Source organism: Megachile rotundata, chromosome 9 (assembly GCF_050947335.1).
Source record: "Megachile rotundata isolate GNS110a chromosome 9, iyMegRotu1, whole genome shotgun sequence".
Taxonomy (NCBI): Eukaryota; Metazoa; Arthropoda; class Insecta; order Hymenoptera; family Megachilidae; genus Megachile; species Megachile rotundata.
Genome location: NC_134991.1, coordinates 13,967,950 through 13,987,658, shown reverse-complemented (window position 1 = coordinate 13,987,658; position 19,709 = coordinate 13,967,950). Strand labels below are relative to the sequence as shown.

Genomic DNA, 19,709 nt, shown 5'->3' with positions numbered 1-19,709 from the left:
AGTAAAATTCCGGCCGAAAGAGATACAGAGAGAAATTTCACGAGAATTACGTTCCCGTTTCGCGATATCCTTCTTTTCGCAGGGAAATATCACCAAAACAATGTCTGCTGGTCAAATAAAAATGCGGACCTACGCATTTATCATCCGTGAAGCAATCGCCAAATGGTATTCCGATATTCCTTCGATATAATTCATAAACTTTTTCCATTCGGTGCCACGAAAAAACGATACGGAGCTCAGAGATCAGGAACTCTATAATTTACGTCCTTTTGTTGCTTTTAGGTTAAATTTAAATTTTTAGATTAAATAAATTTTTTAATTTCTTGTCCTTCATAAGTTTCTGCTCTTTCGTGACTTATCAGTGTTCACCACTGTAATTCGTTATTATAAAATGAATTTGTAGATTCATCTTAAAAACTTACCACAACAGCGGTAACTTCGAAATAAAATTGCCACTCGAGAATTTTCACCGAATCGAATATAGCGAATTGAAGAAGGTGGAGTTCGTTGACCTCGGTCTATTTCGCCACTTTGCACACAATAGCCCGGCAGGTCGAAGGGCGCTTATTTCGCCGTGGATTTATCGTGCGATTAATCTCGCATTTTCAAACATTTTATTGGGCCGTTTTAGACCATGAACGAGACCGAAGGTAAACGTTCAATCGATATGTGTACATGTGTGGAGTATGTGTATGTATGTTTACATATGTGGGACATGTGTACTTTATGGAAGTATAGATATGTGAAGTATGTGTACATATGTGGGGTATGTGTGCTTTGTGCATGTGTACATATGTGAGGTATGTGTGCTTTATGTATGTGTACATATGTAGAGTATGTGTGCTTTATGCATGTGTACATATGTGGAGTATGTGTGCTTTATGTATGTACGTGTACATATGTGGAGTATGTGTGCTTTATGTATGTGTACATATGTGGAGTATGTGTACTTCATACATGTATACATATGTGAGGTATGTGTGGTTTATGTATGTGTACATATGTGGAGTATGTGTGCTTTATCTATGTCTACATATATGGACTATATGTACTTCATACATGTATACATATGTGAGGTATGTGTACTTCATGAACATACATAGAATGTGCATACTTCATATGCACACATGAGTCCAGTATATACATGTATGCATTCTGAAATGTAATAAAAGAAAGTTTCATATTAATAATTAAGTAATTTCATACCATATGAAATTTCATATTATCACAAATATTATACTAGTAATATATGTATGTTAATATGTGTCAGTAATGTATACATATATGTACATATGAGTATATTTACATGTATTAATATATACTAATACAGGTAACATAATCATATATCAAATAATATCACACATGAATATATGTGTCTTAACATATTAATTAAAAGAGCGCATTGAGGTCTCGTTAAAGGGTTAAAGTTAGAGGCGATATATCGGTCAGGTATGGCACTAGCAGGTCACATGTTGCATCTTTCACGCACCAAGGAAGGTGTTTTACTTTCTCAGGCCAGAATTATTCTTATGAGAAAGGGGAACGCCGGAGCATTTGTTAAGCGAAGAGCACAGGCTGGACGTTTTTACGATCGTTGAAAGCACGCCGGAGAAGACTTTGAAATTTATGGCACGCTCCGCGGGCGTAAGCTTGCTACGTAATCCGATAAATTTTATGCATAGATCGACCGGACAATCCGGCGAACACGGTTAATTACAACGAACCGGTAATTCGCACGACAATCACGCGGTTTTGAGGTCCGTGCACGATTTCGTCAACGACGAATTTATTATGGAGTTATAATTGTAATTGATCGGGCGATTTCAGTGACCATTGTACTCTCCTTTGATCTAATTTCAGAGTTCGCGAAAGTTGACACAGTGTCTTTGATATTTTTTAACGGAATAGTAGGCGTTTGATGTGCGAACACAGAGATTACGCGTAATAATAGAGACATAACTCCGAGGGAGTTCATCAAACTTTTCAACGAATTTCGGGCTGCCAACGACATACCTTAGAGATGTTTGTGATTATTTTATCGAGGTGGAGCTTCTGATTTTGCTGGGAATTTTAGGGTTTTGAGTTATGCGGTTGCATATTGTGTCTAGTAAAGTGTTTGACATTCTATGCACATGTGAATGTGTAACATTCTATGCACATGTGAATATGTAACATTTTATGTACACATGTGAATGTATAACATTCTATGCACATGTGAATGTGTAACATTTTATGTACACATGTGAAGGTATAATATTCTATGCACATGTGAATGTGTAACATTTTATGTACACATGTGAATGTGTAACATTTTATGTACATATGTGAATGTATAACATTCTATGCACATGTGAATGTGTAACATTTTATGTACACATGTGAATGTATAACATTCTATGTACACATGTGAAGGTATAATATTCTATGCACATGTGAATGTGTAACATTTTATATACACATGTGAAGGTATAACATTCTATGCACATGTGAATATATAACATTTTATGTACACATGTGAAGGTATAATATTCTATGCACATGTGAATATATAACATTTTATGCACACATGTGAAGGTATAATATTCTATGCACATGTGAATGTATAACATTCTCTGCACATATAAATTGTAATATTTTAACCTACATATAAACAGTGAAGAACAACAGTTCATCATTTTCTTTTATATACAAAATTTTCATAAAAAGTGTGACTAATAAAAAATTCACAGAACCTGCATAAAATAATAAATAATGATAAATAGAATTTGATGATATTTGAAAAAATTAAATGAATACTAGTAAACACCACTATGTTATAAATAATAAATGAATAACTGTAGTGTAATAATACTAAACTTCGTTCATTATTCCAACTGAGAAATTCGTGTCGAAAATATTGAAATACTGTAGTCATACATATAGAACCTTAAGCTTTAAATTGATACGCTACAAACGATTGCAGTGCTTTTATAATATTGAACTGTGCCAGATTTTCTGTGCCTCGATTTAATATATGTATTAATGTCAATTTAATATCGCACAGTTTAACGTGTATTAAATTTATTGCCAGTTTGAAGCATCAGTGTAATACGTATTATATTACTTATCAGTTTAATGTGTGATACATTGATTGTTGATGTAGTGTTTGTTGAATTGTGTCATATGTCCTTAATTAACTATTAATGTAATATGTGTTGAATTAATTTTTAGTGTAATATGTACTAAATTAATTATCAGAATAATATGAATTAATTATTAATGCAATATCTATTAAATTATCAGTTTAACATATATCGAATCATCTATCAATTTCATATATATGAAAACAATGAAATTTAATGAATATCAAAATAATTCAGTATAATAAATATTAAAATAATTCACTCTAATAAATATTGAAATAATTCACTCTAATAAATATCAAAATAATTCACCCTAATAAATATAGAAATAATTCACTCTAACATTGAATTAATTATCAATTAATATATCAACGACTCCACACACAAAATTCGCAAAACAAACCGAAACTCGATAAACTAATTAGAGTAGACGAAATTCGTGATTAATTTAATGATGCACGTAACTATTATCAGGTTGACACACAAATGCTCGATGCTCGTAATTAGATAGATTGGAATGTCAGGTCGTTAACGCGTTTTTGAAAGCACATTCGAGAGACTGAAATTATTCCTCCATTGGCGTAAATTCAAATTAAAAGAGGTTAATGATGAAACTTCCTATTCAAAGGGTTGAAATACATTAACCTCTTATTAACTATAGTCGTTTCATTCATAGCCTGTACATTTACATACATTGCAAACATAGTCACGTCATAAATAAAAATTGCAGTGAAAACAATTTTCCCTCACATTTCCATATTAATTCTTCTCATTCATGTTTTTGGCATTTTTAGAATTTATTTAGAATCTTTCTAGAATTTTTTTTAGAATTTTTTAAAAATTTTTATTAGAATCTTTTTAGAATTCTTTTAGAATTTTTTTAGAATTTTCTTGGAATCTTTTCAGAATGTTTTCAGAATTTTTCTTAACAATGAGCACGTTGTAAATAAAAATTATAGTGAAACCAATTTTTCTTCAAAATTAACATATTAACAATTCTTATCACTGGTACTAATTTTTAGCTCGGAATGATTTTCTCAAATTTTCTTGCTTGCAGTCGCATAAACAAGATAAAAGATAATAGACTCACTATAAAAGCGCGGAGAACCTTTTACGAACCAATAAAATTTTCCAACGTAAAGAAAAGGTTAACATTACTTTAAATTCTCTTTCTACCAGTGACGTAACCTAACCAGTTAGAGAATTGTTGCAAGGTTTTTATCACTCGATTGTATGGTTATTTAAGCGATACATCCTTTTTCCTTTGATCCAACTTGAGACTGGGTCAGCTGAATTTTTAGCCGTGAGAGCTAACGAAATGTGTTAATGAATTAAACATAAACGACACCGTCGTACTTTTAGAACCTTTCAGAAGTTTTCAAACTGTTGCATTAATCGTGCGGTTATCTAAGCGACAGATATTTCTTTCCGCTTTTTCCTTTAATTTATATTGAGATTGAGGACGTTCGAAATCGAAACATTTTTTTTAGATTGGAGAAATGTGACGTGAGGTTGAAATATTTGGGGATTTAGAAATTTGGGACTTGGGGATTTTGGTGGAATTTTTTTTAGGTGGGAAAATGGGGCTTTAGAGATTTGGAAGAGTGAGAATTTGGGGATTTGGAAGTTTGAGGATTTAGGAACTTAGAGATTTGGGGATTTGGAGATTTGGAAGTTTGAGAATTTGGGGATTTGGAGATTTGCAAGTTTGAGAATTTGGGGATTTGGAGATTTGGAAGATTGAGAATTTAGGAACTTAGAGATTTGGGGATTTGGAGATTTGGAAGATTGAGGATTTGGGGACTTAGAGATTTGGAAGTTTGAGAATTTGGGGATTTGGAGATTTGGAAGATTGAGAATTTGGGAACTTAGAGATTTGGAAGATTGAGAATTTGGGGATTTGGAGATTTGGAAGTTTGTGAGTTTGGGGATTTGGAGATTTGCAAGTTTGAGAATTTGGGGATTTGGAGATTTGGAAGATTGAGAATTTGGGAACTTAGAGATTTGGGGATTTGGAGATTTGGAAGATTGAGAATTTGGGGATTTGGAGATTTGGAAGATTGAGAATTTGGGAACTTAGAGATTTGGAAGATTGAGGATTTGGGGACTTAGAGATTTGGAAGTTTGAGAATTTGGGGATTTGGAGATTTGGAAGATTGAGAATTTGGGAACTTAGAGATTTGGAAGATTGAGGATTTGGGGACTTAGAGATTTGGAAGTTTGAGAATTTGGGGATTTGGAGATTTGGAAGATTGAGAATTTGGGAACTTAGAGATTTGGAAGATTGAGGATTTGGGGACTTAGAGATTTGGAAATTTGAGAATTTGGGGATTTGGAGATTTGGAAGTTTGAGAATTTGGGGATTTGGAGATTTGGAAGTTTGAGAATTTGGGAACTTAGAGATTTGGGGATTTGGAGGTTTGGAAGCTTGGGAATTTGAGGAGTTAGATATTTGGAAGTTTGAGAATTTGGGGATTTGGAGATTTGGAAGTTTGAGAATTTGGGAACTTAGAGATTTAGGGATTTGGAGGTTTGGAAGTTTGAGAATTTGAGGACTTAGAGATTTAGGGATTTGGAAGTTTTGAAATTTGAGGATGAGGGGACTTAGAGGTTTGGAAGTTTAAGGATTTGGACATATAGAGGTTTGCAAGTTTGAGGATTTAAGGATTTGGAGACTTGAAAGTTTGAGAATTTGGGAACTTAGAAATTTGGGGATTTGGAGGTTTGGAAGTTTGAGAATTAAGGAATTGATAGGTTTGAAAGTTTGAGGGTTTGGGAAATTAAAGATTTTGAAGCTCAATAACTTTGAAGCTCTGAAAGTTTGAGGATGTAGTCATTTACAGATTTGGAAATTTGAGGATCAGGGGACTTATGGGTTTACTAGTTTGAGGGTTTGGGAAATTAAAAATTTGGAAGTTCAATAACTTTGAAGCTCTGAAAGTTTGATTTGAAGGTCTGAAAGTTAGAGAATGTAGTCATTTACAGATTTGGAAATTTGAGGTTCAGGGGACTTATTTGTTTGGAAGTTTGAGGGTTTGGGAAATTAAAGACTTTGAAGCTCAATAACTTTGAAGCTCTGAATGTTTTTGATTTGGAGATCTGACAGTTTAAGGATGTAGTCATTTACAGATTTGGAAATTTGAGGATCAGAGGACTTATTTGTTTGGAAGTTTGAGGGTTTGGGAAATTAAAGATTTGAAAGTTCGACAACTTTGAAGCTCTGAAAGTTTGATTTGGAGGTCTGAAAGTTTGAGGATGTAGTCATTTACAGATTTATAAATTTGACAACTTAGAAACCTAAAAAATTGTATGACAATGTTCATAACTTCCAACGATCAGCAATTCGACCACATAAAAATTCAGAAAATCAAAAATTCGAAAGCTAGCAAATAAAAAAAATTTTCGAAAGCTTATAAATTTGCATATCATCAAATTCCCAAATTACAAAACTCCATCACCCAAAAATTCGAAGATACAAAAATTGGAAAACTGTCAAGCTTTCTCATAAAGTGTCCACATTTATCTCGTTTGAAAAAAAGTCTCTCTCGTTAATCCTCCTCTCCTGAATGACGCTTTTCGAACAGTAATTCACCGGAATCGATCAGATCTCGTCTCGGCTATGAATTTTCGATTCCCGCTCGCTGTCTCGAACAGTATAATATGAAAGCAGAAACCTCGGGAAAAAAGGTGAAAGAGAGCCGTGAAGCGCTTCCCGCGGGAAACGTGGAGATTATTCGACGAAGCTTCGTACGACACGTCGAGAAAGAATTAAATTTTTTTTTTTTTTTTCGAGAACAAAGAGAAACTCTGCTCCCGTTTTCTCGTGGGAGGATCAGAAGGGAGGACAAAAAAGAGAGGGGAAAAAAGCTGAGAACCCGGAGTGCGTAGCCGCGTCAAAGGTAGCTTGATACGAAAGTGACGTGCAATAACGTTGGCTTGATTGAAATTTAACAAAATATACGCGAGTCGAGTATCTGTATACTGATACATTTCCTGCTGCTTTTCGTCTGGTGAGATAAAAATAATAAAAGATTTTTGTATTAAATCTTTGGGTAGGGAGATAAAATCTGAAGGTTTGATTAAATGTTTTTTAGTATTGATGTTTTAAAGTGTTTGTAAGTTGGTTTTTAAAGAGTTGTGTTCAAAATTTTGATAGAAAAAATTGCGACTGTGTAGTAACGATAGTTAAAATCTTGACAGCTATAATCATGTTAGATAAAATCCCAGTAAATATGGTGCTGTCTACTAGTGACATTTAAAAGTGTTTGTATGTTGGTTTTTAAAGAGTTGCATTCTAAATTTTGATAGAAAAAATTGCGACTGGTATAGTAACGACAGCTAAAATCGTGACAGCTATAATCATGTTAGATAAAATCCCAGTAAATATGGTGCTGTCTACTAGTGACATTTAAAAGTGTTTGCAAGTTGGTTTTTAAAGAGGGACATTCAAAATTTGAACAGAAAGAATTGAGACTGTTAGAGTCACGACAGTTAAAATCCTGACAGCTATAGTCACAACGGATAAAATCCTGTTAACATAAAATCCCGACAGCTATGTTACCATCTGCTGACGTTTAAAAGTGTTTGCAAGTTGGTTTTTAAAGAGGGACATTCAAAATTTGAACAGAAAGAATTGAGACTGTTAGAGTCACGACAGCTAAAATCCTGACAGCTATAGTCACAACGGATAAAATCCTGTTAACATAAAATCCCGACAGCTATGTTAACATCTACTGACATTTAAAAGTGTTTGCAAGTTGGTTTTTAAAGAATTACTCTAAAAATGTGGACAGCTAAAATTCTCACAGTTATAATCACGACAACTAAAATCCTGACAGCTATAACCACGATGGATAAAATCTTGACAGTTATAGTTGTGTTAGCTCAAGCCATAACAGCTTAAATTCTTGACAGCTAAAATCCTGGCAGCTAGTTCCATTTGCTCAAATGCTAACAGCCTAAATTCTTGATAACTAAAATCTGTACAGCTACAGTCCCGTTAACTTAAATCCTAACAGCCTAAATTATTGACAGCTATAACCACGACGGATAAAATCCTGATAAGCCAAAATCTCAATTATCTATAGTTCCGTTATGTCAAACCCTAACAGCCTAAATTATTGACAGCTATAACCACGATGGATAAAATCCCGATAACTTAAAATCCCAATAAGAGCCCCGTTAGCTTAAATCCTAACAGCCTAAATTATTGACAGTTATAACCACGACGGATAAAATCCTGATAAGCCAAAATCTCAATTATCTATAGTTCCGTTATGTCAAACCCTAACAGCCTAAATTATTGACAGCTATAACCACGACGGATAAAATCCCGATAACCTAAAATGCCGGTAGCTATAGTTCCATTAGCTCAAACCCGAACAGCCTAAATTATTGACAGCTATAACCACGACGGATAAAATCCTAATAGCTTAAAATCCCGATTACCTATAGTTCCGTTACCTCAAATCCTAGCAGCCTAAATTATTGACAGCTATATCCACGACGGATAAAATCCCGATAACTTAAAATCCCAATAGCTACAGCCCCGTTAGCTCAAACCTTAACAGCCTAAATTATTGACAGCTATAACCACGACGGATAAAATCCTGATAACCCAAAATCCCAATTACCTATAATTCCGTTACCTCAAACCCTAACAGTCTAAATTCCCGACAACTAAATTCCCGACGGCTAAAATCCCGGTAGCCATAGTTCCATGAACTCCAACCCTAACTAAATTCTTGATAACCTAAAATCCCGACAGCAATAACTACCTAAAAAATATTATAACGCGTCTCAAATCTCCTCCCAAAAAAATGATTAAACCCACAATATTTCACATTATTATTTTAACTAACAGAAGATTCGTGACGACGCTTGATTCGCGTTACATTAACCTTGTATTCGTATAATTTCCACGATTTGTCCTACCGTCGTGTATTTGTATAATTCATTTTGCAACGTTACATGCATAACTAATCGGGGATTTATGGGGCAGCGAGTGCAGGCTCTACACGTTAAATTCCCATATTAATAATTCCGTGCACGATCGCCGAGTACTACTGCGCGGAATGTGTTAAATTTCAACGGTTGTTCGGCCTGAAATTACGAGGGTCTTAGAGCTTTAGATGAACGTTGCCGAACGCCTCACTCGCGGAGGATGATCTCTAAATCGGCCAACAATCGATTATTGTGGCTGCATTTTCATAGTGTATACGTTTTCGTTGCCTTTAATTCTATCGATTATTCATTCGGTGATATCTCGAAATAGGGTTGTTCATTGGTATAGTTAGTGTAGGTCTTTGCAAGTTTTGTGGTAATGTGAACTATTTTGGTTTAGTGGTGAACCATTCAGGTAATTTTAGTGGTTTAGTGGTTTAATTGACACTATTAATTTTTGAGAGATTACTGTGTTTATGTGGATTTGGAAAATTAAGAATTTTAGAAATTTCAGGACCTAGAAACATCACATATTTAGATACTCAAAAAGTTTTTAACTTTTACAGTGAATTATCATTTACTTGCAAATTGGAGATTTAGAAAATTTCCTCAATCGTCATATTAAAAATTCCTACTAAATTTAAAATTTTTCTTCCAATATAACAAACAAGAAATTAATGTTAAATGTATTTTTGTTGCAGCCTACAAAACTGAACGTTTACAAAAATGACGCAGAGAGCTGGGACTACACGACGCCAACGTTGGGTGAGTTTTCGCTAAACATTTAACCCCCGTCTCTATATCTCCATTTCGTCTTTGTTTACCGAATTTATTTTCCCATTTTTGAATCTTCCCATCCATGTTACGTTCGTGTATTATTCACAACTCATTTTCGATGTCGCGTGCAACGATCACACGTAAAATTTTCATGAATGCGAATTGGAATCGTTCCCTTTGGCGCCACTGTGTTTCGCGAATGAGAATTTCACGGCTTCCTCTTGTTTCGTGTTCTTAGCTCGCTCAGACGCTAATTGGATAAAACCTAACCCGTGTGCGGGCTTGAAGGGTTTCCGTAAAATGCATTCCTCGTTAGGTTTATACCTATATTAGGGTGGTGCTTATTTAATGAAGGACAACATTTTTGTAATTCGCCGAGAGTGCCTTAGCAACCTGTTTTACCCTTTTCTGTGCAAAGATGGCGGTTCGATTCGCGACGTTGCAATAAAAATTTAAACAAGCAATGAAAATTAGAATGTGAATATTTTACATTCAGCGATCTTTGGTAATGCAAATTACAGGTGGATCTAAATTGTAAGTTTAAGAGTATTAAAAATTTCAGTAAGATTTGTTATAGGCGTATACAAGGTGCCTCACAAGTAGTGTAAGTCCCTGAAATGGTAGCTGATAAGATTCTAAATAAGATTTCCCTTTGCAAAAATGGGATGCGAAGCTTCGTTTTCGAATTATTAAGGAAAAACGCGGACCAATCAGAGCGCGAGATTGCGCGCAGGCGCGAGAGCGACAGCTTCGAGCCTAGCGGCTGAGCGCGCGTAATCCTCGCGCTCTGATTGGTCCGCGTTAGATTACCACGCGCTGGATTATTACGCGTTGGATTACTACGCGTTAGATTACCACGCGTTAGATTCCTACGCGTAGAATTACCACGCGTTGCATTACTGCGCGTTGGATTACTACGCGTTGAATATCCACGCGCTGGATTACTACACGTTGAATATCCGCACGCTGGGTTACTACGCGTTGGATTACTACGCGTTGGATTACTGTGCGTTAGATTACCACGCGTTGCATTACTACGCGTAGAATTACCACGCGCTGGATTACTACGCGTTGATTAACTACGTGTTAGATTACCACGCGTTAGATTCCAACGCGTAGAATTACCACGCGTTGCATTACTGCGCGTTGGATTACTACGCGTTGAATATCCACTCGCTGGATTACTACACGTTGGATATCCGCACGCTGGGTTACTACGCGTTGGATTACTACGCGTTGGATTACTGTGCGTTAGATTACCACGCGTTGCATTACTACGCGTAGAATTACCACGCGCTGGATTATTACGCGTTGGATTACTACGCGTTAGATTACCACGCGTTAGATTCCTACGCGTAGAATTACCACGCGTTGCATTACTGCGCGTTGGATTACTACGCGTTGAATATCCACGCGCTGGATTACTACGCGTTGAATATCCACGCGTTGGATTACTACGCGTTGAATATCCACGCGTTGGATTACCATGCCTTGGATTACCACGCGTTGCATTGCTATGCGTAGAATTACCACGCGCTGGATTATTACGCGTTGGATTACTACGCGTTGATTAACTACGCGTTAGATTACCACGCGTTAGATTCCTACGCGTAGAATTACCATGCGTTGCATTACTGCGCGTTGGATTACTACGCGTTGAATATCCACGCGCTGGATTACTACGCGTTGAGTATCCGCACGCTGGGTTACTACGCGTTGGATTACTACGCGTTGGATTACCGTGCGTTAGATTACCACGCGTTGCATTGCTACGGGTAGAATTACCTCGCGTTACATTACTACGCGTTAACCGAAACTGTCAGCTACCCCTCATTTCAGGAACCTACCCTAATTGTGAAACACCCTGTACAAAATCTTCTAAAATATTATTACAACATAAATAGTATACAAATTCATAATTATAAGCATCAGTCAACACACAAATCCTCTAAATTATTATTAAAATACCAAACTCTCATAAAATACTCTAAAATATAACAAAATTAGAATCGGAATCCAGTTTCAAACTAAAAAGATTGTTAAGGTACCATGAAATGTAGAAGTGAAATTTTAAGCACCACCCTAATTTCGCTAGCTGGAATTATTTGGACACAGAAACGTCGATCGAACGTTCATTTAATAATGATGGACACGAAATTAGTCCCGAATAATGGAACACGGTTCAATTTAAGTTCTACACGCGAATTGCACAATACACAAGTTCCAACGAATTTCCTACTTATTTCATATGTTTCTGATTCTTTCATTTTCCTCGATTCAATTATTTTAAACGAATTCCGTTTGATTGCATTATGCTTCTGAACGATCGTATTTCTTTTATTAAAACGAATTTATTTGTATTCGGGGAATATTCGGACTCTTGACGTTATTTTATTATTTATCGGGTTTGGGGCAATGGTCGTTGAATTTTAATTTTGAACATTCATTTTTTATTTTTTTTTCTTGTGGATGAAAGGTCGTAGCGTCTTTTTATGCAGACGAACTTTTTATTTTGTAACGAATTTATATTTTTTATTAATCTGTGTTTTAATTTATAGTCTGTTATATTATTTTGAACTTATATTTTTTATCGTATTATATTGTTTTAAATTTTTATTTTGTATTAATATTATTCATTTTGCAGATAGTTTACGATATTGAACATTTTTCGCCCACACGATGTTACACAATATATTTCAAAGAATTAAACTTACTCCCATCACTGTATACTGCAGATATTTTCGTTATTATATTTACACATTCAACAAATTTGGAAATTTAGAAATTAATCATATCAGAATATTATCTCTGAAAAATCAAGTTTATAGATTTCAAAAAGTGAACTACGAGGTTTTTAAAATTAATTTCTTTTCGCAAGCACCCACGAATTTCTCTCAAATGAAATAAAATTTCTAACTTCTCACGAAATAGCTACAAATCCGACTATAAATTGTTTCAAAAGAAACAATTCCGCCAGTAAAATAATCGAATTTCCCCGAAACGAAATTCTGCACCAGAGCTCAACAAACACAGACAGCAATGTTGTTCGTTGGTATGGCACCAATCAGACTTAGCAAGTGTGGAGAGTTGCGTGCAACTTCGTTTCGGCCAAAATTCAGTCGCAAAAGCGGATCTGGAACCGTTGAAACCCGAATTGGGTCAAAGTAGAAAATTCTCGCGGAGCTTTCGATCGAGTCTGGCTTGTAACCGAGACATCGATTTGTAGCTCGGAATAAATTGCCAGCGAATAATTGCGATTGAAAATGAAAAAAATATCGTATCGATGTTGCTCTAACGAGTGCCTTTTATCCACCAGGCTGATACGAGTTTTGTTTTTTTTTTCGTCCCCCGAGTTTCACGATCGTACACGCTTCGTAACATTCGCGTAGATCTTTTGTCAAAAATTGACACGTGTGTGTGTGTGTGTTTCGTTTGTTCGAACGTAGCAATCGATCAGCGCGACTCAACGAAGAACAAGGTGCTGACTTTTGCGAGCGAATCGGAATTCTTTTGAAACCACCCTCGGGGATATTTTTATTCGGTTAGCAAAACGATGCGTTATTGGAACGCAGTTTTTCTTTTCCGGAGGTTTTGCTTTTTGAACGTTTCAAATTTTCTTGCTCGAATTATGTGAAGTTGTTTCGGAGTTACGAAGTTTGATTTATGAATTCGTGAAAATTGTCAAATTTCGTTTTTGTACCTCACAAAATTATTCTTGTGTTTATGTATTTTTATAGGTTACAAAACCAAACTTTTATAGTTGTAAAATTGAAAAAATATTGACATTAATAAACTTGTAAACCTCCATACAAATTTTGTAGATCATTAAACTTCCAAATTTTTGAAGCTCTAAATTTATAAATTGATACATCTCAATTTTATCTGCACACACTTCTAAATTTGAACGTTCTAAGTTTCTAAATTGTACCATGAACGTCTAAATTCATATGTAAAATATTAACATAAGAAATTTCTAAATTTCCAAATTTAGAGTTAGACTACCTTTGCACATCAATAATTCAATAAAAATATCACCCTTCTCTACATAAATTTTTGTTAACAAAGTGACAAAAAATCTAAAGCGTTCGACTGTCGGAACATTGACTCGCTTCGACACAGAACAATCCAAAGCAATTAAACACGTAACAGCCACAAGAAGTTGAGAATGTCTGCATGGATCCCGCGAATCGCGTGCCAGGTACAAAACCGAGATGCGAATTCACGTAAACGATAAACGACCACAGAACTCGAGGAATTTGGTCCAATTACACGCGGCTTGAACCGTGTGTCACTCATAGCCGTCACGCACGTCTTCGAGTTCGCTAAATCTCGAATCACTCTGAAAGACGAATTTTTTGGGTAATTAGTGTTGCCGAGACTTGTCACCGTCGCTTCAAATGCACCTGTGAAATTTGTTATTTTACTGCCGGTCGAAATTTCACGTTCATTCATAGTTGCTGTCACTTCTAATATACTGAAGCTTTTTTCATCTGAAGTATCCGTTTTCTATCATAATTTCAATCACATGGGAAGATATTTGTAATGAGGTATGTCAGAGAATTCTTAATTAGTTGTGGTATTCATATGAAACATACCGTGTCTACATATGTGTGTCACGTTTATATCATATGCATCATTACATGAATTCATATGAAACCTCAAACGTTACATGTATGTATGTCAACTCTTGGCTAAGCACGCGTTACAAGCTGTATTCGGTGTTAGTGACTGTACATGTGAATACCATGTGTGCCATGTGAAGAAGTGTATTATACTAATAACCTGTGTTAATTGTGTTAGCAACCTATACAATCGATCAGTTCTCCGATAAGATAAACTCTCCATTCTGAACACTATACTCGTGTCTTCGAATTTAACTAAAATACCAAGAAAAGTTTCCTTCATCGAATCAAATACCAGTAACGCGTGCAATAAAACGGAATTCAATTTCCCAGCAACAACGGGCATTGACAGATTTACTGCTTCAATTCTATCTTAGAATCGTTGCCAGTAACTCGGCCATATTCGCAATGAAAATTTCAACTCCATCAAATTTTCTTAATAACGCAGTAAAAATGTGCTCTGACTTTTCTTGAAATTGCCATCCGTTTTGGTAATGAAAACTGAATTAAAACTGGGTGTTGGAGCTGACCTTCGGTTCCGAGAAATCGAGGAAAATTCAGGCGGTAAAAAGGCTCCGGTGAAGAACAGCTGGAGGTGCTAATTTTTCGTAACTGGTCGCGATTCACGACTAACCTTTTCGAGTGGATCGCTATATCAATTAAGGCGGAGATAGGTCAGGCTGCTGCACTTCTAACCTTTTGCAGTCTGTATCCACACGGAGGAGATGAAAGTTTCATTAGATGCAGACACTCCGGTTGGAAAGCCACCTTCATTTCCGCGAAAGAAACGGAGTGCTCTGACTACTTTTATACGCACAGGTTCCCTATCTAATACCGGTCGTTAGCTATCACTAAATTCTCTGTCATTATGTTCTAACTCCATATTCGAAATGCTATCGAGACCTTTCTTCGTTATTCATCAAGAAGTGATTTCGCCATGTTCCATCGCTGCAACGAAAATCAACTACCAAGAATCATTTGATAGAACGATACAAGGTTACTATACATCGTCCAATACCGGTCGTTAGCTGCATCTGTCGCTACGTTCCATCCGTATCTAACTCTACATCCATGTTCGAAATGCCATCGAGACATTTCTTCGCGTTATTCATCGACAAGAAGCGACTTCGACGTGTTTCAATCGCGTGAACGAGGATCGAATGACCGTAGCGTTCGATGCAAATTCTTTACGTAAATTACGGACTGTTATATCAGTTTTCGTGGTCGGATGCAAGTTGCATTGTTATATCTTTCAGTAGGTATTTTTATATTTGCTTTTGCGATTCGCAGTGCACTGGTTTTCAGGAACGATTCTTTGGAGCCTGGTTCCTAACGAGGTGTTCATTGCCGGGTATTATGCGTCTCAATTTTATGTGCTGCGGTTGTGTTACTGTTAACCTCTTTGCTTCTAGCGGTTGAAACGGTACACCTAAACAACGCAGACAGTCGGAGAAAGTAGAATGAAGAGTTGAGAATAGGAAGAATACTAGAAGTTGGAGAGACGTGGCGGAATAGTTTGTTTGGAGAGCAGTGGAGACTGCATTCAAGGTGCCAAAATGGCCACTCGAGCTTTGGGCTGATATCTCCGAATGTTCTGACGATTATATACGTGATTACTGTTAATTATACTGGTGCTGTTCAACGTTGCGTTGTTAATTTTTGCTGTGCTGTAATCAGTGCACTTTGTGCTCCTTCGACGTGTAGTTCGATGTGGTTTAAGTTATTTTGTTCCTCCATTCTAAATTCTAATAATTTTTATAGTTAAAATGAGACGGTTAAAACAGTATCTAAGGAATAAGTGTCTCGTAACATAATTGATATTTTCTAAGTCTATGTATTTATTTTTTCATGATTTCTCAATACAAAATTTTAAATGATCCTTTAGAACAAATATGACTAAATTGCTAAAAATACCAGAATCGTAAGGTATTTAAATACAAAGAAGGAAAATGTCTGTAGCACTTTGAAGCATTTCGGTTGTCATTAAAATAAGAAAAACACAGTGGTAGAATTTAGATGCGTAACACGTGTCAGACAATTTGATTACCCTCGTGCGAATGTGTAGCGGACAAACATGGAATATAAATAGAGAGAGTACTTTAGAACCATTTGTCACGTGTTCGAATGTATTTAAATATTTTGCACTGTGTTTGTTCAACTCCGCAAGATAAAGTCGTGAAGTGTATATCAATGTTTTTTATGAAACATCGATATGTATCTCTTGTTCTTGCATATCGCACTTTAGAACTTCATTATACTCTTTGTTACATTTTAATTTTTTAGCAAAATATGTATATCGTTACAAAGTAAAATAGTATGCAGAATAAAATGAATTATATGTATAGTGTTGTAAAATAAAATAAATAGAACAGGCACTGTTACAAAATAAAATAAGTACATAGACTTTTATAAAATAAAATAAACAGTATACTGTTATAAAATAAATAGTACACTATTACAAAATAAAATAACTACATAGACTTTTATAAAATAAAATAAACAGTATACTGTTATAAAATAAATTAAATATTATTCTAACTCCAACAATATCAGTTTCATAGTAAAACAGTAATAGTAACATCACTAACAATGTCACAAAAAGAAAAAACTTCAGCTTTGAATAAAACATTATGCAAAGAGCATATCATCAAGAACAAAGTACAAAAACACACAGAAATTGCTTGTAATCGTTAATTGCCAGTATCGACATGTTTAATAGTCTTCAGGAAGCTTCTTTTTTTCCCCTCTCCAGAGTACCACGTAAACGTAAAAGTTCTCGAGGCACGCAACAAGTAAAACAAGGGGAAAGAATTCCAAAGTGAGTTACAAAGACATACAAGATAGAATGAAGCTCCGCTGTTTGACCATCGAATAACTAGGGTCTTTGCTGACTCAACGTACGACTCGAACTTTAAATTTAATTTGAAATTTGTTTTCATCTCCATTTTTGAAACTTTGTATCTCCCATTTCTTTAGAAGTAAAAAAGTTTTTCAATTACGAACTTTCTCGTTGTCGTCTCAAAACAAGATATGTTTCCTCTTATTAATTAATTAGTATACGTTCTTTTTATGTCGACGCTTTCAGCTTTCTTTTCATTTATTTTTCTGTATAGACGAACGGTGATATGAAACAGTGAACATAGATGAATGTCATGACGTGGATTTATGATGGAGATGTATGCCTTACGTCGAAATGAATGGGTGAAAAGAGATGTAATTTAATAAAAAACGATGTGATGTATGGGTAGAGTGATAGAAATGTGCATTTGTAAATTCGTAATATTTTCAAGTTCTGTGTTGTTTTTTTAATGCATTAAATTTTGACATTGAATATTATGTTTGATAATATGAAATATGTACTTCAAATTGCTAGATGACCAAATTCTCAGATTTCTAAATTGGCAATTCTCGAAACTCTCAGATGTCCAAATCTCAAATTCCAGAATCTCAAAGTCTCAAATCTTTCAATTCCCAAAATCACAAGTACAAATCCTGAAATTCCAAAATTTCTTAATTTTTTAAATTTCCAAATTCTCAGATTTCTAAATTGGCGATTCTCCAAATTCCCAAGTGTCCAAATCTCAAATTCCAGAATCTCAAAGTCTCAAATCTTTCAATTCCCAAAATCACCAGTTCAAATCCTCAAATTCTGAAATTTCTTAATTTCTAAAATTTCCAAATTCTCAGATTTCTAAAGTGCCAATTCTCCAAATCCCCAGACACTCAAACCCCAAACTCCACAATCTCAAATTTCCAAATTCTCCATTTCCCAAATCCTCAAACCCTCAAATTCTCAGATTTCTAAATTGCCATTTCTCCAAATCCCCAAACACTCAAACCCCAAACTCCACAATCTCAAATTTCCAAATCCTCCATTTCCCAAATCCTCAAACCCTCAAATTCTCAGATTTCTAAATTGCTAATTCTCCAAATCCCCAAACACTCAAACCCCAAACTCCACAATCTCAAATTTCCAAATCCTCCATTTCCCAAATCCTCAAACCCTCAAATTCTCAGATTTCTAAATTGCCAGTTTTCCAAATCCCCAAACACTCAAATCCCAAACTCCACAATCTCAAATTTCCAAATTCTCCATTTCCCAAATCCTCAAACCCTCAAATTCTCAGATTTCTAAATTGCCATTTCTCCAAATCCCCAAACACTCAAACCCCAAACTCCACAATCTCAAATTTCCAAATCCTCCATTTCCCAAATCCTCAAACCCTCAAATTCTCAGATTTCTAAAGTGCCAATTCTCCAAATCCCCAAACACTCAAACCCCAAACTCCAGAATCTCAAATTTCCAAATCCTCCATTTCCCAAATCCTCAAACCCTCAAATTCTCAGATTTCTAAATTGCCATTTCTCCAAATCCCCACACACTCAAACCCCAAACTCCACAATCTCAAATTTCCAAATCCTCCATTTCCCAAATCCTCAAACCCTCAAATTCTAAAATTTCCAAATTCTCAGATTTCTAAATTGCCAATTCTCCAAATCCCCCACACTCAAACCCCAAACTCCACAATCTGAAATTTCCAAATCCTCCATTTCCCAAATCCTCAACCTCCAAATCCTCAACCCCCCAAATTCCCAAACCCTCCCCTCCCAAAACTCTAAAATCCCAAACCTTCTAATACTGCAAATTTCCTCGAATCTCCCAACCCTATTACATTCTCCACGTCACCATAGATTGCCCGAACGCAGTCCGACGGGCACTCGATCTGGCCGTCATTGTGTCAAGCGGTAACTAGACAATAACGATGGCAACAGTTCAAATCGAACAAATGAATTCTCGTTTTATCTACGTTCCATTCACGTCATTGGTCCCATTAGCGTGTCTCGCAGTCGAATTCACGAAGAAACGAATCGTCGCGAGATTGCCGTGACGATACTTCGAGTAACCCGCTCGAATCCTCCAAGAATAGCGGCTTTTAACGAGGCTAGTTAATCTTCTGATCACGTTAGCTCTAATTTTCCGTCGTCACGTAGCCGATCTGTTGTTTCGCTTTGGCAACGTCTGACCAAAATTCGAGGCGTCATTGGCTACCAACGTTCCTTTCTATCGGGATGGTGGACCAGAACAATGCCAACGAATGCCTTTGTATTCATTTCTTTAAGATTCAATCTTTACTGTGATATAAATGCTATTTGATCGTCGTTAATGTTGACGTTTGTTTACGAAGTCATTGTTTGATATATTCGTAAAACAGTCATTGTGTGTTAAAGACAGTCGTGAGAATTT

General features: G+C 35.7%; 1 protein-coding gene across 3 annotated transcripts in view; it reads left to right on the top strand.

Annotated features, from left to right (window-relative positions):
- Positions 1 to 19,709, top strand: part of sm (heterogeneous nuclear ribonucleoprotein L) — a 240,883-nt gene that overhangs the window by 154,163 nt on the left and 67,011 nt on the right. For all 3 annotated transcript variants that reach the window (XM_012286473.2, XM_076535609.1, XM_076535610.1), the window contains exon 6: positions 9,767 to 9,830. In XM_012286473.2, the coding sequence (XP_012141863.1) occupies positions 9,767 to 9,830 (64 nt within the window). The remainder of the gene's footprint in view (positions 1 to 9,766; positions 9,831 to 19,709) is intronic.